Source organism: Lissotriton helveticus, chromosome 5_1, assembly GCF_964261635.1.
Source record: "Lissotriton helveticus chromosome 5_1, aLisHel1.1, whole genome shotgun sequence".
Classification (NCBI taxonomy): domain Eukaryota; kingdom Metazoa; phylum Chordata; class Amphibia; order Caudata; family Salamandridae; genus Lissotriton; species Lissotriton helveticus.
Window position 1 is genome coordinate 60,353,425 of NC_136065.1, and position 25,158 is coordinate 60,378,582.

At 46.5% G+C, this 25,158-nt stretch overlaps 1 protein-coding gene across 1 annotated transcript in view; it reads right to left on the bottom strand.

The window, feature by feature from the left end:
* Positions 1-25,158, bottom strand: part of LOC144752949 (butyrophilin subfamily 1 member A1-like) — a 232,858-nt gene that overhangs the window by 190,511 nt on the left and 17,189 nt on the right. Inside the window, exon 3 of the mRNA XM_078640759.1 lies at positions 15,019-15,135. Within this exon, the coding sequence (XP_078496885.1) occupies positions 15,019-15,135 (117 nt within the window). The remainder of the gene's footprint in view (positions 1-15,018; positions 15,136-25,158) is intronic.

The window sequence follows — 25,158 nt, forward strand, 5'->3', positions numbered from 1 at the left end:
CCGAACCTTGTCCCCCACGCCATTTTGCAGTGAGAGCATTTAGTGGTAATGTCCCCACCCTAATCTGATGATATTTCTTCTTGTCCCCTGGGATGGTAATCCAGTCCCAATAAGCCTCAAAGGCCGGAGAATGCTTTAGTTCTAGGAAATCTGCCGTAAAAGATGGTTCAATACAGCGGCCAAATCTCTTTGCCTCCAACATGTTCCAGTACAAGTCTCGAAATATTTTTCTAGGTGGAAAAGAATTCCCTACTGGGTCATCCCACAATGGAGATAATCCCATAGCCTTATATATTGCTTTTACCTCCTTCATCCATAGTATTTTATGGGCCTTATTGGAGTCTCTCACCTCGAGGAAGGCCCGTGCATACTGGGAGAGTTCTGGGGTTACCCATAGTCTCCTCCAGTAGGCAACCGATCTATATCTGGCCATATCCTCGAGGCCATGAGACTCTAGATCATAGTGGAGAGGGATCAATGTAGTGGAAACCGGTAAGCCTGTGATGTTGTGCAAAAATGTGTTCTGCGCACCGTCAACCTTTTTAAGTTACTGAGCCCCCATAGTTCCGCCCCATAGAGAACTGCTGCTCCAACTTTGGCATCGTAGATCTATAGAACCGGGGTAATTGGCCTGGTATGCGATAAGTAAAATTCCTTAGTGAGTGCACCTGTCAATTGTGCATGCTTCGTGATCAGCTGGTTGGTATGCTGTTTCCAGTCTAATTTGGATGATATGGTTATGCCCAGATAGTTAAATACTTGAGTCTCCTCCAGTTGAACCCCATCCATAACCACCTTCCCTCTGGCGTGTTTATTTTTGTGCAGGACCATGAACTTTGTCTGAGATGTATTGATGACAAGACCATGGTCATTACAAAGTACATGGGGTACTCATAGGGTGCGCATAGGCAGCACTCACCCAGCGCGACTTCGCAAAAATTGCATTTAAAAGTAATATAAGTTTATGAAAACTGAAAGAATATTATTTTTCTGATTAGCTCAGATAATGTCTTGCCTTAATATTTATATTAAATACGTATATATAGATTTTTAAACATTAAAAAAAAAGTGCGTTAGTTGCGCACCCACCGCGAACACATAGATGACGTCACGCTGAAATGCGCAAGCGTCCCGTAACATAATATGTATATGTCGCGTATCCGCTTGAAGTCGCGTAGCGATCGCGCACGAAAAGACGCACCCATCGCACACCATACGCGGATCCTACACAGCAATCCTAAAATGGCGGGTATATTCCGTGCAGTAATCCAAGAAGGTGCGCTTAGGGTGCGCGACTCCTCAAAGAATTTTGAAAAAAAAACAATTAAGAAAATATTGTAAATATATTTTAAAAAATAAAAAATAAAAAAATATACAGAATTTCAATATTTTTTTAAACTGTTTTTTTCAATTTATGTAAACATTATGTAATGTTGTTTTTTTTTAAATATCTAGAAATAAATAGTTTTAAAAATGTAGTAAATCAATATTAAAAAAAATATATAACAATAAATACATTTAAAAATTGTCATTGAAAAAACCTTTGAAATTCACTGAAAAAACGATAGGTTTCAAACCTGTTATAATTAGGAATTAGCATTTAAAAAACCTTAGAAATTCATTGAAAAAAAACATAGGTTTTAGGGGTGTTATAGTTAGCTGGACATTACAATCGTACAAAACCATTGAAATTCCTCCGTTATAGTTAGTTGTACTAACTATAAGTCGTGTGCCCGCAATCCACTGCTGATGATGTCACATATTACATCATTCATGACTTGGTCAGTGACATCACTGATGACATCTCAAATGACATCACTGATGACATCATCATACACTAGTATAACCTTTCATTACTCACTATAAAATATAGAGTAACATATTTAAAACAATCACATACCAATACAACTTTCTAAAAACCCACTCACTGATTTATAGATCTGCACACATCTAAACACTTACCTATAGATTCACATATACATGCTAAGAAAGATCAATAGAACATTATTAAAAATACTTACACGCCTATAGTGACATTACACACCAGCACACATCCTATTCAGTTATGCAGCCATCCTTCTCACTTATGCAAACAATTGATTATAGTTACATTTACTCAGCTACACACTTATACAAACAGTACTTTATTTATTCATATGCATAGAAAGTCATACTTAGTGTGTTATAAAATCACTATTATAAGATAAGTATACTGTTTTCTATGCAGTCACGTACACAATCACTGAGTCTTATATATACTCATTTTAATACAAGAACTGTGACATACACTGTCTTTTATATTTCTACTTTATTAGACATGTATCATTCAGAAATATATTTAATCATCATCTCACCCATAAAGATATTCACTCACCCAAACAACTGTTTCCACATGCTGTCTTAACGTCATATATCTCCTAAATCAACTATTTACATATTTTTGGACAGTCACACACCTCCTACCCAACCACAGATACATTCACTCTCCTATACAAATAGACACTTAACTAATTAAAAAATAATATAGAGTTTCACATAGGTAGTAACCAATTTATGCCATAGTTTATAACCATAAGACACAGATTGATACAGAGATTCACACGCTTAAATCACTATCCCATATATTTAGTGAGACACTTTAAATTAGTTATTTAGACAGTTAATCACACTACTAGTAAATTCTTCATACAGGCACTAACACTTACACTCACTCTTTAATGCAAATTTCTATATATATATAATACTTATTTAAATATCAAACCAAACCACATTCACTGGATGATGTCATCAGTGATGTCGTCAGTGTGTGGTAAATAAATAAATAATACCCTATTTTTGACTAGACATATATCATAACAGATAGCTCAATAAATAAGAGTCAAAATTCGAGGTAGTAGGAGTTTTGCAGGTTTAATACAGCATAAGGACAGGAACAGGACAACCTGCATAGGAATAGGATGACAGGGCGACAGGGCCCAGCAGCTGCTGGGGCTGGATCTGGGATGAGCGCGCTGGCTTTTAATAACAATACATGAGCATATATACATAACGTGAACACATAGCATTACATTGCAGTAGGCGTAGCAGTGGGTGGAGCAGAAGGCGTGACGCGTAGCAGTCGCGAAAGATAAGGGGGAAAAGAGGTGTAACAGGGCGTATACATAGACATGTGATGCAAACGTAACAGGATATGTCATGAATGGGGCGGAAACCATGGAGGGGGCTACCTAAGGAGCCGGGACCTCTAACCTGATGGTGCGCGCAAACTGGCAATGACGTATTACTAGGAGAAGCTGGGGGCTATGAACTCTGTGCTAGGAGCAGAGACTGAAGTCTGGAGAGTCAGGGCGACATGTACCTAAACAGTATCTAGTATCTGATGTTTAGAGAACATGTTGATATAAACTAGAAGTTAGGAGGGGAAAGGCTAACTTGATTCTAAGACTGGACCATGCATTATTCTACATGTAGTGCGTGATGAAGAATATGAAGAATATGAAATGACCATTAAATGCAGTATTTCTCTAACGTGGAGACGTGAAGGCTAGACAATGACGGAAACTATTGATGCAGTTCAGTAGCTTAGGAATGCAGAGAAGGAGGACTGAACTGATAACTGGACTCATAACATACTCTTGGCAGACTCAGAGGCAGAGCCAGGCTGGACCGGGCACTGCGAGGCAGGAAGTAAGTGAAGGGTCGAGGATACAGGTGGGGGCTGTATCCCTCCTCAGCGAGGCTTCAGGAGACAGGAGCTGAATCTGGTGTCCGGGCCCTTTTGAGGCCTAGAAACGGGGACTTTATAATGGAATAACGTGCACACTGAGAAACGTGGCAACGTAGCTTTACATAGGCCTGATATTCGTAGTATTCACGAGGACTGGAAACTGGCATACTAGAGGTGGACACAATTGTAATTGCGTCATTAATCAGACATGGGGAATGCATATGCATATTTAATCATGCACACATAACATATGATGGATGACACGTAGGGACACAGAACATGGCAAAATTTACTTTTCCACATTCCCTCCTTGTTACTACGTTTCCATCAGGAAACATCAATATTCATGATACCATCTATCATTTCATACAGTATCATTTGCTCATCTCGAATTCTCTTAGAACGGGATTTAGAACGGGACTTAGGACTAGGAGTTATACTAGGAATACAGGATGTAGCACACATGCCGCAAATCGCAGGGCCACATTGTATACAGAGGCAGCAGCTGAATATGATCGCTACTGCTATACCTAGAAAGGACAAGACTTTCCATCCCCATGCGGAAATTATATTCCAGAACCAACCGGACCATGTCCAGGTGCCTGGATCTTGGTGTAACAGATGGGCAATTTTATGGAGTCTGGTTATAGCTGAATAAACAGACGGCGCGTTATTTGGAATGAAAATGCAGCAACTAGATCCGATGACTCTACAGGCCCCGCCCCTATCGGCCAGTATGACGTCAAGGACGAGACGATTTTGCAAAACGACAAATCTCATAGCAGATTGCTCTTCGGTTAGGTTACCTAGAGCAGAGGCAGTCTCATTTACTACAGCTTCAAGGGTTCTTGTTAATCTACGGATTAACTTACTATTCTGGACAGGGCCTATAAAGAAGAAGAAACCTTTATTGAAATCGGTATATTGTTCTAGAGTAGTTTCAGTATAATCGACAATTGGGGACTCCCTTCTATGTCTAATGTGTACTAGATGTGTGTTTCTATGATAATCAGATGGGGCTAGAAAAACAGGTGGCAGTAGGAAGGCAATGTAACAGGTTCCCTCCCAATCGAGGGGCAGACGAACATATGCGGTTTGACCACAAATAAAATAAGAATGACGTGAAGCTTTAAAGATAGATTTCCCACTGTCACTATACTTGACAATAGTAGTACAATCACTATGTCCTACGTGTACGGAACCATTATTTCGGACACATAATTCGCCTTTGACTGGTAGTACTGAAATAGCAGGTAAGTCTGGAGTAGTATCAGACTGAACATTCAGGACCATGAAATTCGAAGAATAGTTACCTAAATTATACACTTCATTTTCTAGATCTAAACCTGTTCTGTGGGGGAGACCTTGCTTGTCTGGGAAACATGTACTGTTAAGAAAAGACATATCTGTTGAGGATGACGTTAACGTGGACCATGCTCCACACGAACCATTATGTGAGAATGGATAAGGAAAAAGTGGCAGAACTCCCTTCGGTGTCTGGAAAGGGGGGAGTCGACCACACACCCAACAATTAGTGGCATTGCTGGTCTGGTGTGAGTAATGTAACATGCGGATAAATGAGTTATTACGCATAGCGAGGCGGTAGGACAGTTCATGAGGGGGCAGATCACTAAACGTGTGCTCTGCTGTAGCATTAGCAGACTTATTTACATGTGAAACTGGGAAACATAGGTAAAATGCATAACTGGTGCAGGAAATCATAATGCTGAGAAATAATATGAAACATAGAAAAACGATACATCGGATTGAGTTTTGACTAACTCTCTCACTATGGGGGTCTATTTTATACATGTCAGAAACAGTCTAACCGTTTCACCTAGGGGAGGACTTAGACAATCAAACTGGCTGACTTAATTTACTAGACCGTAGTTTTTGTTTATACTCCTGCTGCGGAGTTTTCTCTAACAGGGGAGGGGTTGTAGCAATGTCTTTTGCGGGACAGTCCTTGAGAACAATATTCTGGCAATCCTTTGAATCCTGGGAAATGTTCTTTAAGGCGGGTTTCAGTCCATTAAAAAGTTTAACATGAGAAAGGTGCACCCAGCCTTTGCGTCCTTCCAACTTCACGGCTGTACGGGTGGTGAGGAGGACCTGTCGGGGCTCTTTCCATCGAGGCTCCAGCGGACTTGATCTGTCAAAGTTGCGGACCATCACCATGGATCCTGGGACGATTTCATGCGGTGCCACCTCGGTATTGTCTGGAAATGCGGCGGCAACCTGTGAACGACATGAGTTGAGGGCAGACATCAAGGAAGCTAGGTAATCTGTCAGCATATTACTTGAAACATCGGTAATACTTCGGGGTCTAGGAGTACCCCACATGTTAGGGGGGCGGCCGAAAACGACCTCATACGGGGACAGACCTGATCTGGAATGTGCGACCATGCGCATATAAAACAAAGCGACTGGCAGAGCTACTAGCCAGTCCACACCTTTTTCTTTACACACTTTGGCAATTCGGATTTTCAGAGTCTGGTTATGTCTCTCAACGAGACCGGCTGCTTCAGGATGGCGTACACAATGGAACTTCCACTGGTACCCTAGCAAAAGGGAAACATGCTTCATGAGTTCGGATGAGAATGGCTGGCCGTTATCAGAATATACGACTCTAGGGAGTCCATAACGAGGGAAGAACTCACGAACCAACTGCTTGGCAGTGGTCGCGGCTGTGTAATCTGGGACTGGATATGCTTCTGTCCACCTGGACAAAGCGCATACAACTACAAGGACATACTTGAAACCTCGACATCGCTCCATCTGAATATAATCCATCTGGAGGACTTCAAAAGGGTGGTCGGGGGCTGGAAACCACCTTGTTCCACCGGGACACTTTTACCTGGATTGAACTGACAACATATCATACAGGTACGGACTTTCTGCTTAGCTGCAGCTCGTAAATGCTTGTTGAACCAGATGTTCTGGATACTATCTAACATAGCTTTTTCCCCTAGATGTGCTGGACTATGTGCGGTATTAATAATGACTTGAACCATAGAGTCGGGGAGAAACCATGTGGCTCTACCCTTCGTTAACCATCCTTGATCTGTCTGGACCCCTCCTTGTTCGGACCATTTCTTAATTTCATCGGGAGTAGCATGTAACTGGATATCTATGACATCTTGTGTAGGGTCCTTAACTGTCATACATGTAATCGGATCTGGAGTATGTGTCATGTTAACTGGAATGTCTGGAGTCTGTGCTGTAAGCTTGGCTGTGCGGTCTGCTAGATCATTACCTTGAGAAATAATGTCAGTAACTTTCGTATGTGCTTTGCACTTCATGATAGCAATAGATGTCGGTAAGTGTATGGCATCTAACAGAGCTTGAATAAGGAGACCATGCTGAATCTTGGTTCCATGAGAAGTCATGAAACCTCTCTCCTGCCAGAGCACTCCGAAGTCGTGTACAACTCCAAATGCGTAGCGTGAATCTGTGTAAACATTAACTTTCAGGTTCTTGGCGTGTATGCAGGCTTGTGTCAGAGCAACTAGCTCTGCTGCTTGAGCGGACAGGGTATCAATACGGTGTGTCTCAATAACTTCGGTGTCAGTAGTCACTGCATACGCGGCGACTAGTTCTCCTGTACTAGTTCTCATACATGAACCATCCACATAAAGTGCCAGGTCGGGATCTGGTAACGGAGTATCTGTCAGATCTTGCCTTGGTTTTGTCGTAATGTTAACTACTTCCACACAGTCATGTGGGTCAGGATTTGAATTAACTGATGGTAACAGTGTAGCAGGATTTAAAATGTTGCAGCGTCTGATTTCTATGTGTGGCTGGAACAGTGTCAATTCATAACCTGTTAAACGTGCAATTGTCAAGTGCTGAGTTTGTGTTCGGTTTAAAAGAACTTCCACGGAGTGTGGGACTTGTACCGTCAAGGTATGTCCTAAGACTATGGAATCACTTTGTCTGATAGCTAGTGCTGTGGCTGCAACTGACTTGAGGCACGCAGGCAAAGCCTGGGCGACTGGATCTAATGTGCTAGAAAAATAAGCACATGGCTTGTATTGTCCTGCTTGATCTTGTGTGAGAACAGATAATGCTGTACCTTCGCGTTCTGTGACGAAAAGTGTAAAAGGCTTACTGTAGTTCGGTGTGGCTAGAACTGGAGCTTGGCATAAAGCTTTCTTTAACTCATTGAAACTAAGTGTATGTTCAGATGTCCAAGGGAGGACAGTCGATGCGGCTGCCTCCTGTGTTGTTAACTGTATCAGTGGCTTGGCTAGAAATGCATACTGAGGAATCCATTGTCTACAATAAGAAGTAAGGCCGATAAAGGCACGTACCTCTTTCTGGGTCTTGGGCTGAGGAAGACTCGCTATTAACTGGATACGGTCTGGTGTCAACTGCCTACCCCTCTTGGACAGTAAGTGTCCTAAGTAGACCACTTGCTGGACACAGAATTGAAGCTTCGAAGGGGACACCTTGTGCCCCATCTCGGCTAGGAAATACAGAACCGTCAGTGACGCTCGCTCGCAGTCACGTTCGGAACGGGCTGTGATCAGTAGATCATCGACATACTGGAGCAGGGCAGTGTCAGTTGGCATGTGAATGTTGTCTAGTTGTCTCTTAAGTGCTTGACTGTAAATACTAGGACTTTCTGTGAAACCTTGAGGAGCGCGTGTGAACATATAGCTCCTTCCATTTAAACAGAATCCGAAAAGAAACTGGCTGTCTGGATGAATTGGAACACTGAAAAATGCATTCTTGAGGTCTATTACTGTAAAGAACGTGGCTTCGGAATCAATGGCTGTCAATAGGGAAGAGATGTCTGGGACAACTGGGTACTGAGGAATAATACATTTATTAAGCTCTCGTAGGTCGATCACTAATCGATATACTGGGGGTGCATTTGGATCAGTACGTTTCATGACTGGAATGATCGGAGAATTACATACATTGGAGTCAGTTTCTACAACTACTCCTTGAGCCATGAGCTCGTCAATAATTTTGGATAAGGCTGCTACAGCCTCGGGTGGCAATCTGTACTGTCTGATTCGTGGTAACACTACACCTGGTTTGAGAGTCACACGATGGGGTGTGATTTGCATATAACCTACATCAGTTGGACCTTGCGCCCATAAATGCTGTGGAACATTAGACAGTCTCGAATCAAAATCTCGTAATACATAGTGACCCTTGAAGTCACGTAGGAACAATCGTATTCCCTCTGGGGAACAGCATATAACTGCACCTAACTCTTTCAGTGTCTTAATGCCTAATAGATTTTCTGGACATGATTTAGTAAGTAACAGATCAGTAGTGCGGGACAATGGACCTACTTCTAGAGTAACTGGCTTTGAAATCTCATTTACGATAGGTTTTCCTGAAAATCCAAGGGAAACATTTCTTGAGCCTGAGAGCGGAGCCCCTGGAACTTCGGCGTGACTAATTGTGGTCCTACTTGCCCCTGTATCAATCAAAAACTTTCTGTCTTTCCCTAATACTTGACTGTGAACATAGGGACCTTCTTGATCTACAGGTATCTCGATGAGAGGCAAGCCTACCTCCCTCTCTAGGCTGTTTCATGAATACTGCTGGTACTCTGGATACTCAGACTGTGCATACTGGTACATCTGCGATGTAACGTGCTGTGTTGCAGCGATAGGCTGCGGAGCTGTAACTGTCTGTGGTGCATTCTGTGACTGAGGAATCTGGGAAACTTGTTCTTGTCTAGGCGGACGTGGTCTTTCTTTAGTCTTACCAGTAGCTATGTTGTGTTTCAGAACTGCACACTCGTTTATAAAATGACCTGGCTGTTTACAATAATTGCAATTCCCTTTAACGGGAGCTGCAGGATGACTGGCTTGATTCGGACCCCTCTTCTGACTGTCTTGAGGAACAGATTGTGCAACTAGTACTTTCATTTTCGTGTCTTTCATACGTTTTCTCTCGTGTTCTTGCTCTTCTCTGATTCTATTCTGGTGGTACTGAAGCATCTGCAACATCTGGGACGGAGTATTAGCTTGCCAGGTACTTTCGACTTTCAAAACTCGATTTTTAATTGGTGGACTTGAATTCTCGACTAATTTAGTAACAAAAAGGTGAGGGTATGACTCACTACTTGTCTTGAGGCCACTATTGATGCTAAAGCATTTTTCAAATCTAGAATAAAAATCACTAATATCCTCATCTTGTTTCTGTTTACAGGCTGAGATTGCATCCCAGTCTTCCTTTTTCGTTGTTAATAATCTGGGTAAAACTTGAATCAATAATTCTGGTAATTCTTTACATTTCTCTCCTAGACCAGTACCTGGTACACGTGACTTATCTTCAGCTTCTAGAACTGCCCAATCGATCTTTTTCTCTCCCACCTCCCATTCTTTTTCCTTTAGCTTTTCATACACCCCTGCGGGCAACAGGACCTTTAACATTTTAATGATATCTGGGTAAGTGTATTCTCCCATACGGAGCATGTCTTTTAATTCTCTATGGAACCCTGCTGGATCTTTGTCATGACAGGGAATTAATTTCTTCATTTCGAGGAGTTCCATCTTTGTAATCGGGGTGTAAACAAACACTCGTTGCATTTCACCGTCCTCTGACTTAACTGGATGCACTTCTCGTAACGGGTTCTGTCTTTCCATGTAAAATGGTTTACTTTCTGGGGGTGAGACATGAACAAAATGCGGGTTCAGAAACGTTCTATATTTGTGACGCTGTTCTAGAATGACACTAATTAAATCGGTACCTAGACCTCTCCATCTATACTGGAGTAACTCGTTCAGGATATCATGTAACGGACCTGGATCAGAGTGCTGACCCTCATACAGAGTAATGAGGTGCTGGATCATATACATACCCACCAGTCGCTGCTCGGCTGGGGGCAATTTCAGAAACATTTGTGCCACTATTTCGTCTGGAAAAGTGGTAGAATCAGTAATCCATCGGACTGCTGATCGGGCTAGTTCCTGCTCATGCATGGTACTTAATTCACTGTAACCGATTCGTGATTTCAGAATGTAATCGGTAGCTTGGAATACTTGTTCTAGGGAACCTTGTTCTGGTGCTGAATGATGGAAAATTGACTTGTGTTCTAGGCGTAAATGGCGATCTGGAAATCTAGATTTTCCTACATACGCTATTCTGGCGGGATTCTCGTCCTCTACCTCTTCAGGATCAGAGTTACTTTCTTTCTCGCTTACTTGTGCTGCTTTACGTTGTTCGTGTATCTTTATTATTTCTCTACGGATTTTCTTGTACATACTCTCCATGGCACTAATGGTATTGTGCTTACCCTCGGCTATATTATCACTCCACTTTGTCAGGATTTTCATTTCGGCCTGATCTTTAGACGGGTAATCTTGTTCTCTTATTAGACAGTTAATTAAAAACTTTAATATCATACGCTGGATCTCAGCTTTCCTTTGAGACATGGCATCACTAATACTTTCTGGATCATCCCCTGTACGGATGAAACGATAGATTCTGTCTAGATCTTCTTTCATATTGGGTAGGGTGACTAGATACTCGGTCACCCTCCTTACGCGTACTGAATATAAAACCATATTATTCTCGCCTGGGACTGGGTCATAGGCACATTCGCCAAGGGCTTGCCTGATTTCTGCAACAGACTTATTACTCTTGGGAGTACGCTGTGATGCTTGAGCATGTAATTCGAGTGCTGATAAACGCTTGCGTGGCGGCGGGGTTTGAGGAGGACCTCCTCCTGCGGCCCCTAGACTAGAATCGTCGACTGATATTCTTCGTGGCAGAGCGGGAAATTGAAATGCTGGCTGGACCGGGGGTAACGTAGCAGGTACTGCATGGGGTGCCCCGGTGTCTGGAGAAGCAGGATGTGCCTGATTTACTGGGACTGGCGGAGCGCGAACAGGATTTGCATATTCAGGGACTGTGTCGTCCAGATAGGACGAAATGAAAATATCAGCTGCGGTCGGTTTGTGACGTAGCTTGGTCGGAACTAATGGTGGCGGGAAATTACTGGATGCCTCCGGGGTCGCTTTTGGCAAGCCCTCGGCAAGAAGAGGATACATACCCTTAATAAGGGCATGCCTCTGTCTGTCTGATTGTTCGGCTTTGACTTGTTCACCTATCTCGATTAATTCTTTTTCTTGGGCTCGTTCTAAGGATTCTCTACTTAATTCTGACTTTCTGATTTCTTTTTCGGTTCTTTTATGAGCTTCTTTGCGCCATAACTCGATGGCATCTTTCTGTGACTGTCTGGCTTTCTTTTTCCATAATGCTTCTTCTACTCGCATGATGCATTCGGCATCCCATGTACCCGATACGGGCCATCTATACTTTTCTTCTAACTGTTTGGTATACTCTACCCATAAATCTAGATACAATATGGCACTTATGCCATGTTTCTGATACATAAAGTGACCTGGACTGTCCCTGGGCGGGACGGGAACTGCTGCTTCCAGCAGACCCTTTCTAGTTTTTAACTGACGTAACTTGGAAAATATGGGCATGACTGAACTGTAATCTAGACACAATACAATACACAATGAACACGATACTTATTCCCCATTCATACCACGACATTAAAATACATGAAAAACATTTAAAATAACAGTTCAAACAGAATACTACCTGGAAATATTGAGAACAGAACACATAAATTTTCTCGAGAACAGAAACTGACTAGAACAGAAACTAGATGCACTGCTGAAACAGTACGAAACTTACCGGTCTCATAAAGAGACACGTCAGGACCCGCATCCACCGAAGTGGACACTTCGTTTGTGGGACTGTGTACCACCAACCCACAGACCAGAGTCAATTAAATTGACCCTGTCTAGATACCACCCCAGTAACGGTACTCACCGGGCAGCAAGAACGGAAGGCCTCAGACTGGACTGGACTGCTACGACGACGGACGACGAACTTCGGACTTCGGACCTCAGTTACGGGTGGACCTCCGGATACCTCGGACCTTGGACTCTTGGCTTGGGCTCTGGTCGGGACTCGCCGCGTTCCTCCACCGTCTCGTCTGGATGCTGGACCGCCTCCTCCGTCTCCTCCGTGGGCCTGAGGGATACTTGAGCAGAAATATCTGCCACTGCGCAGAAGAGTTCCGTCACGACTGCAGAGGGTCAGGGGGTCGGCGTGGCTTCACCGACGCGTGGGGAAAGGGCAAGTCCCTGTTCGGGCGCCATTATGTGGTAAATAAATAAATAATACCCTATTTTTGACTAGACATATATCATAACAGATAGCTCAATAAATAAGAGTCAAAATTCGAGGTAGTAGGAGTTTTGCAGGTTTAATACAGCATAAGGACAGGAACAGGACAACCTGCATAGGAATAGGATGACAGGGCCCAGCAGCTGCTGGGGCTGGATCTGGGATGAGCGCGCTGGCTTTTAATAACAATACATGAGCATATATACATAACGTGAACACATAGCATTACATTGCAGTAGGCGTAGCAGTGGGTGGAGCAGAAGGCGTGACGCGTAGCAGTCGCGAAAGATAAGGGGGAAAAGAGGTGTAACAGGGCGTATACATAGACATGTGATGCAAACGTAACAGGATATGTCATGAATGGGGCGGAAACCATGGAGGGGGCTACCTAAGGAGCCGGGACCTCTAACCTGATGGTGCGCGCAAACTGGCAATGACGTATTACTAGGAGAAGCTGGGGGCTATGAACTCTGTGCTAGGAGCAGAGACTGAAGTCTGGAGAGTCAGGGCGACATGTACCTAAACAGTATCTAGTATCTGATGTTTAGAGAACATGTTGATATAAACTAGAAGTTAGGAGGGGAAAGGCTAACTTGATTCTAAGACTGGACCATGCATTATTCTACATGTAGTGCGTGATGAAGAATATGAAGAATATGAAATGACCATTAAATGCAGTATTTCTCTAACGTGGAGACGTGAAGGCTAGACAATGACGGAAACTATTGATGCAGTTCAGTAGCTTAGGAATGCAGAGAAGGAGGACTGAACTGATAACTGGACTCATAACATACTCTTGGCAGACTCAGAGGCAGAGCCAGGCTGGACCGGGCACTGCGAGGCAGGAAGTAAGTGAAGGGTCGAGGATACAGGTGGGGGCTGTATCCCTCCTCAGCGAGGCTTCAGGAGACAGGAGCTGAATCTGGTGTCCGGGCCCTTTTGAGGCCTAGAAACGGGGACTTTATAATGGAATAACGTGCACACTGAGAAACGTGGCAACGTAGCTTTACATAGGCCTGATATTCGTAGTATTCACGAGGACTGGAAACTGGCATACTAGAGGTGGACACAATTGTAATTGCGTCATTAATCAGACATGGGGAATGCATATGCATATTTAATCATGCACACATAACATATGATGGATGACACGTAGGGACACAGAACATGGCAAAATTTACTTTTCCACAAGTGATGTCATTTGAGATGTCATCAGTGATGTCATCAGTGATGTCACTGACCATGTCATGAATGATGTAATATGTGACATCATCAGCAGTGGATTGCAGGCTCGCGAGTTATAGTTAGCACAACTAACTATAACGGAGGAATTTCCATGGTTTTGTACGATTGAAATGTCCAGCTAACTATAACACCCCTAAAACCTATGTTTTTTTCAATGAATATAAATATTGATATTATTAACAACGATATGTTTGCAAACAATATTACTTACTTCGATAATACTGACTTCGATATTACATACTTCGATATAAAAAAAACAATATTACTTACCTTAAGGTCGATATTCTGGTCACCGATATTCTTGACATCGATATTCTGTCCCTACGATATTTCAAACTCAATATTAGTGTAGGTCGATAATATAAAAAAAATCGATAATATGTCTGCATACCCTGCTGCCAATGGGTAGACACTGGGCGGGAGATGAATTCTGAACTGAGCCCGCTCGCCGTAAAATTAGTCCTGTGGTTTTGCAAATAAGCGTGAGTATGACCCCAAAGACACCCCACGGGCCACAGTGGTCTTGGCACCACCTGAGCAAGCCAGCCCAGGACCCCTGACTGCAGCTCTCAGCTGAAACTAAGCCAGCCGAAGCAAGCTCGGGCTGCCAGGCATCAGACAAGCAGAGGCCGTGGGCGGCCAACATGGAACTACAGCTGCTCTCTCGGCCATCACTGCATGCAGTGCATGTGTGCGGAAGCAAGTCCTAGACTTATAACACAATTCATTGAAGCAACATGTTAATTTGGAGTTCCAATGTAAAACATTCAGACACCTTTGAAGGAAATTCATGCAGAACTGCCATGAATCAGCCAATTATACACAGCCCATTTGTCTTACCTAGACATTTCCCACTATTTGACACTTACTTTGCTCATTGACGAGATAAACAGTCCATGAAAACAAAAGAATCCCAAGTACAGTAAAGGAGGATGCGATGAGAAGACGGCTTAACATGCACGAAGAAATCCTTTGGAAGAAAGCATCTGAAAAAAACAAGAGAGACACCCCGTTAACTTCATCAGAAGATGCTCAGAAGATAGAAAGTACTGACGTTAAATCTTTCTCCAACATCAGAGGGGAAAATAGGAATATTAACTATCACTTTACCCGTGGCTTCCACTCGGAAATACAAACTGGCTATGCACTGCTTCAAATATGCAACATCCTGGAAACATCTTAGCCTGACATGAAAGTGGAGGAATAGGACCTCTTCCATCATAGTTTGAGAAAGAACTTGGCAACGAGGAAGATCAATCCATTAGAAACATAGTGGACTAACCTTTACATCCTTCTGGTGGACTATCTAAGGGTTTTAATGATGGCAAATGGCGGATATTAGACTAGAGGAAGCCCCTGTGTCTCAGCCGTCAGAGCTGGCCATGTGTGAAGGTCATGCTGCCGGAACTGGTTCTGGTTCAGTCTAGAGTGGGTGACTGGCCTGAAAGTCTGACAGGGTCAGAACGGGAAACACTGCAATAGAGAGAGTTCCCCCAACCACCCCGCGTGTTAAGCAGACCGGATATGTGGGCTTGGCATTGATAACAGGCCCACATGGCAGGTACATTTTCAGTGCTGATATTTGATTTAGAAACTCCTGCCTACAGTAATGGCAGATTCTCATCTGGAGGTTTCTTCTCCTACTGTCTCATCTGAAGAAGATTCAAACACTTTGGTAACAGCATCTTGTTACTCTGCACAGCTCTAAATTGATAGGAGGCTGCATTCTGCCCCTACTACCTGCTCTAGAAGTCTTAGGGGCCCATTAGTATGGTTGTGGCGATCCGCCCGACATTTTCTCCCGCCCGCCTGCCAATTCCCCCCGCCATAGTACTATGGCAGGGGGACCCAGGCTGACGGAAAGACTGTCTGCCGGTTTTCCGCCCGGTCGATGAGTCGACTGAGCGGAAAAGGTTTTAATATGGTGGTGGTGTCTGGTAGACACCGCAATCCATATCAGGATGCTTGCGGGGATTGGCCTTCCTTGCCGCCACGGAAAGGCATGCAGTCTTTCACATTGGAAGAATTTTGGGGGTGGGAGGTGCACATGGGGGTACCTATGGTACACCCCTGCATTTGCATGTACAATGTGGCAGGCACTGCGCGGTGCCTGTCACGTTGCTCGTTCAAATGCTCAACTTGCATTTTTGGCATTGCGGCGGGCGGTGCTTTTAGCTCTACCCACTGCAATGTTAAGAATGTGGGATGCGCCGCTAGTGTGGTGGGCACATCCTAATTGTATGTGTGGGACCACCACATGCATTGCGGGCGGTCCCATTTCCCTGGGCTATGGTGGGCGGACTAAATCCGCCCGCCATGCTAATGATGCCCTTAGAGAGGATTAGAACTGCATAATAACTGGCCTGCTCTGCTTTATCCACATAAAGTGATTTTCAGCAGCATAACCGTTGGTTTTCCCTGGTCCCCGCACCAATTTGAAGTGTCCACGAGATCTAATCACATTCTAAGCCCCGCCCAAGACTCTTTGGATCTTAGTTTTCCAAAGTCGGACATTAGTGCAATATTTTTAACCGCTGCAGGGCCCAGTAATGTACTCCTTTCACTCTCTTGGGCCAGTTCAAGCGTCCTTTTACCATCCGGAATAGGCAGAAGCCAATGGATTATTTCTACTCTGAAACCCAAGGTCTTCTGATGGGATTGTGGAGTGGGTATAAAAATCACGTATTCTAGCATATGTACACCTTTTATCCTGTGGAAGGATGCTGCGGGGTTGGAGAGGTAAATGACATATTAAGGGGTGCAAGCAGACTGGAGTACTCCCAAGTCTGTCCAACCACTGTAATCTGCAGGGAGGTTCCCATTCAGGAGCCATCCAGTACATGCCAAGTTCATCAGCTGACCTTGCTAAAGCAGTACGATTCACTGCAGCAGAGGAGGGAAACCTATCACTATAGTTATTAGTAACGTCCTCTGCATGGCTATGTTGTTGCATAAGAAACCTACTATATCTACAAGCCTGTCCTGCAATCATACCAGGCCTTGAAATATTTGGCCTGGAAAATGATCTGCTTTAGGTCCTCCTGCATAGTTACTGCTACCTTTACCTCCATATTTGGGTTCATTGAATTTTGCACCTCTCCTTCAAGAAGTTTACTGAGTTCTAGTCAAGAACGGTGCTACATTATTTCAGAGAACTCATACAGCAATCATGGATGTATAAGGTCCGTATCCTTCAAGGTAATGTCATTCTCATCTGTTGGGTGTCTCCCATCATGGATTAGTAAAGTAAGTAAAGTCCACATTTGTAAAGCGCACAATCACCCGTAAGGGTCTCTAGGCGCTGGGGGGCCGTCGGGAAGATTAAGCGAGCTATTGCCCAGAGTCACATGGTGCTGGGCTAACCTGCCGCCGGAGCCGGGGATCGAACCGTGGTCCCCAGATTCCAGCGTCAGTCGCCCTGGCCGCGGCGCCACACCTCTTCCACAAGATTCAGAGTTGGATCTAAAGCTGTTGTGTGTCCCTCTTGACTCTGAATAAAATGTCCCATCAACACCCAGCCGCTTGCTGATGCCTTTGTAAAACTGTCCTACAAATCCGGAAAGCTTCTTGTGTTGTGTTTCGATTTAGATACCCGTACATAGGTGTCATGCCTGCCGGATGCGTGGGAAATAGGCTAAGCGCAAGTGGAGAAAAATGGGTTATGATCAAACGAGAACAGTGGTTGGCAGTGGTTGGCAAATGGAGCTCCATAGAATGGTGCACATGCGCAGTATGCACGCATGCGCACAATGTAGTGAAACGGAATAGAACCCGCCCTATGGAAGTAGGAAGTGCTTCGCTTTTAGCTAGGCTGTTCCTGTTTTCGTTCCGGGTCTGTAATTGAGGTTGGCGTCCGAGGAGGTAGGGTGCCGGCGTTTTGTTTCGGTGATTCCCGGCTTCGGGTGTTTAGTGCTTGTAATTATTTCGTATGGATTCAAGACGGCCTTTCTTTGGCTCGTAGATTCTATTTTGAGTTTGAAATCGCCTCCTGGTTTTATGTGCGAAGGTCTGCCACAGTAGAAGTACATACTGTGGAGTTTATTTTCTTTTGAGAAATTTGAGTCTGATTATTTTGGAGTCCCGTGTTTTATCAGTGACTCGTGCTTCAATTTAGAGTTGCAGTTCAGATATACACGTGGTGAGTGACTTGTATAATAGTCGTGTTCTTGATGTAGGCATTTTGGAAGCAGTGCCTTATTTGTTTATTTTGTATACAGAAGCTGTGTGTGCTGAAAACACTCAAGACTTTCACTGGAAGTTCGCCTGGGTAGATTTTGAATATTGGTTCGAGTGGTGTTACACTGTACTAAAGGTACACGTAGTTAGTCATTCTAGATCATAATCGTACTACACAAAAGAGAAACATAAGGGGGGGTTGGTTTTCACGTTTCCCCAGGTGCTGCAGACACAAACTGTCTTACACAGACCACATACGAGAGAGGAGGCGTGTTTCTTTTCCCCTTACTACCCTTGTTTTGTTCCCCTGTGTTCCCCCTAGTTACAACTTGGGATTCAGTGTTCAATCCTGTGTTCCGAGGGGTGACAGGGGGAATCAGGGTTTTAGCGGCGAAGATCCAGGACACCTCCGAGACAAAGGTGCGTGCATTACAATAGGTTTCCCGAATCATGCTCTTATATAGGCACAGCTCACATTGCCCTTATTTAGGCATAGAATCCCAGTCCTTACTTAGGCATCAGCCATGCTATCCAAATATAAGCATGGTCACCTACATCTGTCCGTCCCACGTCACAACGAGTACTTAGAAACCAGACCCTTAAGCCATCGGGACTTTCCCTAGCTAGGATTATTGATTTCTACAAGAACTCATCTACTATGCATGAACTACTATTCCTTAGGGGTTCATTCATGACGTCTTCCTCTGCCCGACTTTACATCAATGCTAACATTCCTAGCCACTTACCAGGTATAAATATACCTTCCCTTACCAAACCACGGCTCTGCTACACAGCTCGATATGGCTCGCCACGGCAAGTTTGGAAGGAATTAGAGTCCCCGCCTGACACACTCACCAGATGCTGTGATCCTCCTCGCAGAGAATCCAGCTCCAGTGTTTCTGACTCCATTCGTGGGGTGTTAGAGATTGAGACCCAGAAAGAGATTCCAACCTCTCTCATTCTAAGGTATGGAGCAGACTAGAACCTGGAGGGACTCTTGGCAATACAAACTATAGCTAAACTATACTATAGAAAACAGCACCTACTTCTTACCTCATGCTACATTTAGGTTAGGTATACTGGGGTAGGACTATTTAGAAGCACCAGACGAGTATTCACATTTTTAGCCTGTGTTATTTATGTATGTATTTTTATGAATATATGTCATAGCTTCAAAACATGCTATTGCAGTATTATTTCTTATAACTGCTCACGCTGTACGTATTATATTTCGCATACTATCTTATGATTGTGACAGCTCATATCTCTTGCACGAGAAATAAGACTGTTCAATAAAAACCCCTTTTATTGAAATGCCCTTCTATCTATTTCTGTGTAGCTCTGAAGAAACTAAGCATTCACGATTGGGGCAAAGTTCTCTACTCCTCGCAAAGGTATTAAATTATTCCTTAATGCTGTGAAACTTGATGATGGGCGCATTTGGAACCTTGGTAGAATTTCTCTTGTACGCTCTTCTGTTTCTTCTGATTCTTATTCTCAAGCCAGCTCTTCCAAGTGCGTTTCTCCTTTGCGAAAAGGAGTGCTCGCATATGTGCAACTCCTGTGAGACTACATGATTCTGTTTGCAACTGAAAATATCAATTTTTGTTCTTATGTTTGTGTTTGGGGGAAGGCGTGTGGTATTTACCTATGTTACTGCTTTACATGCACTTGTTGTTCCTTATCTAGTTAATGTGTATAGCTTATAAAGGCAGCTCTAGAATGTAGAATGTACTTGGTGCCTAGCTACCAAGTTCTCTGTGTCAGTTGCTGCTTGGTCTCCTGTGGCTAGGACGCTTTCAATACCTATCCTGACCTTGAAATAAATAGGAAGTTTATATCATCAACCAGCCTCCACTGACTTCATTACAAAATTACTACTCCCTGCTCGGTGGTAAGCGGGCGGAATCTGGGTGTTTTTCTTAAGGTGGACGGGAGATGGATTTTTGGAAATGTCCTGCTGCGCAAGCGCCGGCCGGGCGAGTTGTTCTTCGACCTGCACGCACGCGCTCCAGCAGTGACATCATATTAGAGGGTTTGGGTAATTACAATGGGATTAATAGGGTGCTATTTGGGCGCATTTACAGTGGCCATGGGAGGAGTTAACAAAATTCCATCAATTTCAAGGCCTGGGGGTGTGGCGGGCAGAAAGGGACAAAAGGGGTAGTAGGTGGCAACAATCTGTTAATCATCACAAGAGGGTGCGGGCTGTAGGAGGGATGCAGGGAGCTGCTTCCCTCTCTTCTGATTAATTTGCTGTAACAGGAGTATTATATATGGTTTCATTTTCAAAAGCGCTATAAAGCTCAGACTGAGCCCGTCACTTCAGTGGGCGCCTCATCTTGTTTGGTGCACGGGCCCATGTGAAGGAAGGAACCAGCAGAGTGAAACAATAAACCCAGATACACTGGATTGGGGTCCTCACTAGTTAGAAAGTGCCTCTTGCCACCATCTGCTCAGCAGCTGCGTTTGCATATTTTGCCTGAAAATTGTGCTTGTTTTCTTCGTGTTTCTCTGACTTTTTGCCCGTATTTTGCCTGAAATTGTGCTTGTTTTCTTCGTGTTTCTCTGACTTTTTGCCCGTATTTTGCCTGAAATTGTGCTTGTTTTCTTCGTGTTTCTCTGACTCTTTGCCCGTATTTTGCCTGAAATTGTGCTTGTTTTCTTCGTGTTTCTCTGACTTTTTGCCCGCTTTTTGCCTGCATTTGTGCCTGTCTTTGCATCTGCCCATCTCGCCGCCCCCCGCTCCCGCTTCCCGCCACCGCCTTAGCCCCGCCCCTTTTTTCTTCTGTTTCCCTCCCCGCTCCCGCCTCCCAGCTGCTCCGCCCACCCGCGCACTTGGCCTTAAATGGCGACCGTGCGACGCAGGTGAGTGTGACCCACTTGTGGGACACCCCCGTGCCGCACGGCCACCAGCTGCCGCGTGTGCCCCCAGTGCCTGCCTCTGTCTCAGCGCCGGCCTCGCTGCCGCCCTGAGCGCTCTCCTTGGTTTTCCCCGTATTTTGCCTGAAAATTGTGCTTGTTTTCTTCGTGTTTCTCTGACTTTTTGCCCGTATTTTGCCTGAAATTGTGCTTGTTTTCTTCGTGTTTCTCTGACTTTTTGCCCGTATTTTGCCTGAAATTGTGCTTGTTTTCTTCGTGTTTCTCTGACTCTTTGCCCGTATTTTGCCTGAAATTGTGCTTGTTTTCTTCGTGTTTCTCTGACTTTTTGCCCGCTTTTTGCCTGCATTTGTGCCTGTCTTTGCATCTGCCCATCTCGCCGCCCCCCGCTCCCGCTTCCCGCCACCGCCTTAGCCCCGCCCCTTTTTTCTTCTGTTTCCCTCCCCGCTCCCGCCTCCCAGCTGCTCCGCCCACCCGCGCACTTCGCCTTTAATGGCGACCGTGCGAACGCGCAGCGTTGACGCGCAGCGGGCGCGCCGATTGTGCGCCGAAGGCGCGCCAAAGGTAAGCCCGTCTGCGCCCGTCCGCGCCTGGACCGCGCCCAGCGCCAGGACCCCTGGCCCCCACCGACGGAAGCCGACCCGACGAACCTACAGCGCCTCCGACCTCGTCGCACTCAACACCGGCCACATCCCAGGATGTCACCGAGCCGCCCCGAAGCACACCCACGGACCCTTCAGCTGCCTCGCCTGCAAGTTCACCTGCATCCGGACCTTCCCTGCACCCGCCAAGCCGAACTCCAGCAGCACCCACCTCAAGTGCATCCTGCTCAACACCCGCTCCGTCCACAGACACGCCGTAGAACTCTGGAACCTGCTCGACACCACCGCCCCCGACGTTGCCTTCATCACCGAGACCTGGATGAACGCCTCCTCAGCCCCAGACATCGCCATCGCCATCCCAGAGGGCTACAAGATCACCCGGAGGGACCGCGACAACCAGACCGGAGGAGGCATCGCCATCATCCACAGAGACACCATCCGCATCACGACCAACACCGACGACACCCTCACCACCGCTGAACACCTGCACTTCCAGATCCACACCAACCCGAAGACCACCCTCAGAGGCACCCTGATCTACCGACCCCCGGGACCACGCACACGATTCAGCGAGGACATCGCCGACTTCGTCAGCCCGCACGCTCTCCCCTCCGCCGACTACATCCTCCTGGGGGACCTCAACTTCCACCTTGAGAACAACAACGACCGCAACACCACCACCCTGCTCGACAACCTCGACAACCTCGGACTCAAGCAACTGGTGACCACCCCCACCCACCTCGCCGGACACACACTCGACGCCGTCTTCTCTTCCAGCAAAGACGTCACCTTCAGCCACGCAACAGGACTCCACTGGACGGACCACAGCTGCGTCCACTTCACCTTCAGAAGAACGACGATCCACCACCTCCAGCAACAGGTTGCTCGAAGAAGCTGGAACAAGATCACAGCCGACCAGCTCACCGCCTCCCTGAGCCAGCACCCTCCCGACAACTCAGCGAACCCCAGCCAGGCCGCCGACAACCTCACGAAGTGGATCAGCAACTGCGCGGACGAACTCGCCCCTCTGAGGACCCCGCCCAGCAGATCCTGCAGCAGAAAAACACCATGGTTCACCGACGAACTCAAGTGCTCCAAGAAGAACTGTCGAGCCCTCGAGAAAGCCTGGAGAAGGGAACCAACGACGGACAACATGGCCACCCTCAAACTCGCCACCCGGAAACACCACCAACTGATCCGCGCCACCAAGAAAAATGCATACAAGGACCGGCTGGACAACAACGCACACAACTGCAAGGAACTCTTCAACATCGTGAAAGAGCTCTCCAACCCCAACGCCGGAAACAACGACATCACCCCGTCGCAAGACCTCTGCAACTCCCTCGCGTCCTACTTCCACAACAAAATCACGGACATACACAACAGCTTCAACAACCAACCAACGCAAGCCACAACCGCAACGACTCCACCATCCACCACCCTCCGCACCTGGACCCCGATCAGCACCGAAGACACCATCCGCACCATGAACTCCATCCATTCCGGATCTCCGACTGACCCCTGCCCTCACCACGTCTTCAACAAGGCCGACGCTGTCCTCGCACCCCACCTGCGGGACATCATCAACACCTCCTTCGACTCCGCCACCTTCCCTGAGAGCTGGAAGCACGCCGAAATCAGCGCTCTCCTCAAGAAACCCACAGCAGACCCCACCGACCTCAAGAACTACCGTCCCATCTCGCTCCTCCCGTTCCCGGCCAAAGTCATCGAGAAGACCGTCAACAAACAGCTGGCCGCCTTCCTCGAGACGAATGGATCCCTCGACCCCTCACAGTCCGGCTTCCGAGCGAACCACAGCACGGAGACCGCCCTCATCGCCGCCACCGACGACCTTCGAACTCTGATGGACAACGGAGAAACAGCGGCCCTCATCCTCCTGGACCTCTCCGCGGCTTTCGACACTGTCTGCCACCGCACCCTAGTACAGCGCCTCAGCAACATCGGAATCCAGGAGAAGGCACTGGAATGGATCACCTCCTTCCTCGACGGAAGAACACAAAGAGTCCGCCTACCACCGTACAAGTCAGAGGCCACCAAAGTCATCTGCGGCGTACCCCAAGGATCCTCGCTGAGCCCAACCCTCTTCAACGTCTACATGAGCCCCCTCGCGGCCATCGCACGCCAACACAACCTGAACATCATCTCCTACGCCGACGACACCCAGCTGATCCTCTCCCTGACCAACGACCCCGCCACCGCCAGAGCCAACCTGCACGAAGGGATGAGAGACGTAGCCGAATGGATGACGACCAGCCGCCTGAAACTGAACTCAGACAAGACGGAGGTCCTCATCCTGGGCTCCACGCCCTCCGCCTGGGACGACTCCTGGTGGCCCCCCGCCCTGGGCACCGCACCCAAACCGACAGACCACGCACGGAACCTGGGCTTCATCCTGGACTCCTCCCTCTCCATGACCAGACAAGTCAACGCCGTCTCCTCGTCATGCTTCAACATCCTGCGCATGCTACGTAAGATCTTCCGGTGGATCCCCACCGAGACGAGGAAGACGGTCACCCAAGCCCTCGTCACCAGCCGACTGGACTACGGCAACGCCCTCTACGCCGGAACCACGGCCAAACTCCAGAAGAGACTCCAGCGGATCCAGAACGCCTCGGCGAGACTCATCCTCGACATCCCCCGACGCAGCCACATCACCGGACACCTGAGAGATCTGCACTGGCTCCCGGTCAACAAGAGAATCACCTTCCGGCTCCTCACCCACGCGCACAAAGCCCTACACGACCAAGGCCCGAGCTACCTCAACAACCGGATCAGCTTCTACACTCCCAAGCGCCTCCTCAGATCAACCAACCTCGCCCTCGCCGCCGTCCCCCGCATCCGAAGAGCGACAACAGGAGGAAGATCCTTCTCCTACCTGGCAGCCAAGACCTGGAACTCACTTCCGACCAATCTGCGCCTGACCCAAGACCACCTCTCCTTCAGGAAGAAGCTCAAGACCTGGCTGTTCGAGCAGTAGCGGCACCCCCCCCCCCTCCCAGCGCCTTGAGACCCTACGGGTGAGTAGTGCGCTCTACAAATGACCTGATTGATTGATTGCAGGTTTCCTCCGGGGTGCCTGGCATCAATCGGGTCTGTGGGGAGCTGTTAGAGGTCAGTGTGGAGCTGTTACGGGGCTGCACTGGGTACAAATTCCTGCTAGAAGTGTGAAAAGGGAAAGGATCCATTGGCGAGTATTCAAACAGATGAGTTTCCATATAGTCTCTGTGTAGTAGTTACTTGTTGCATTTACCTCTGCTTATTGTGTAATACATCTGGAATCCTATGTTCCTAATGTTCCAGGTGAGAGAGCCTTTGTGTTTGTATGTTCTA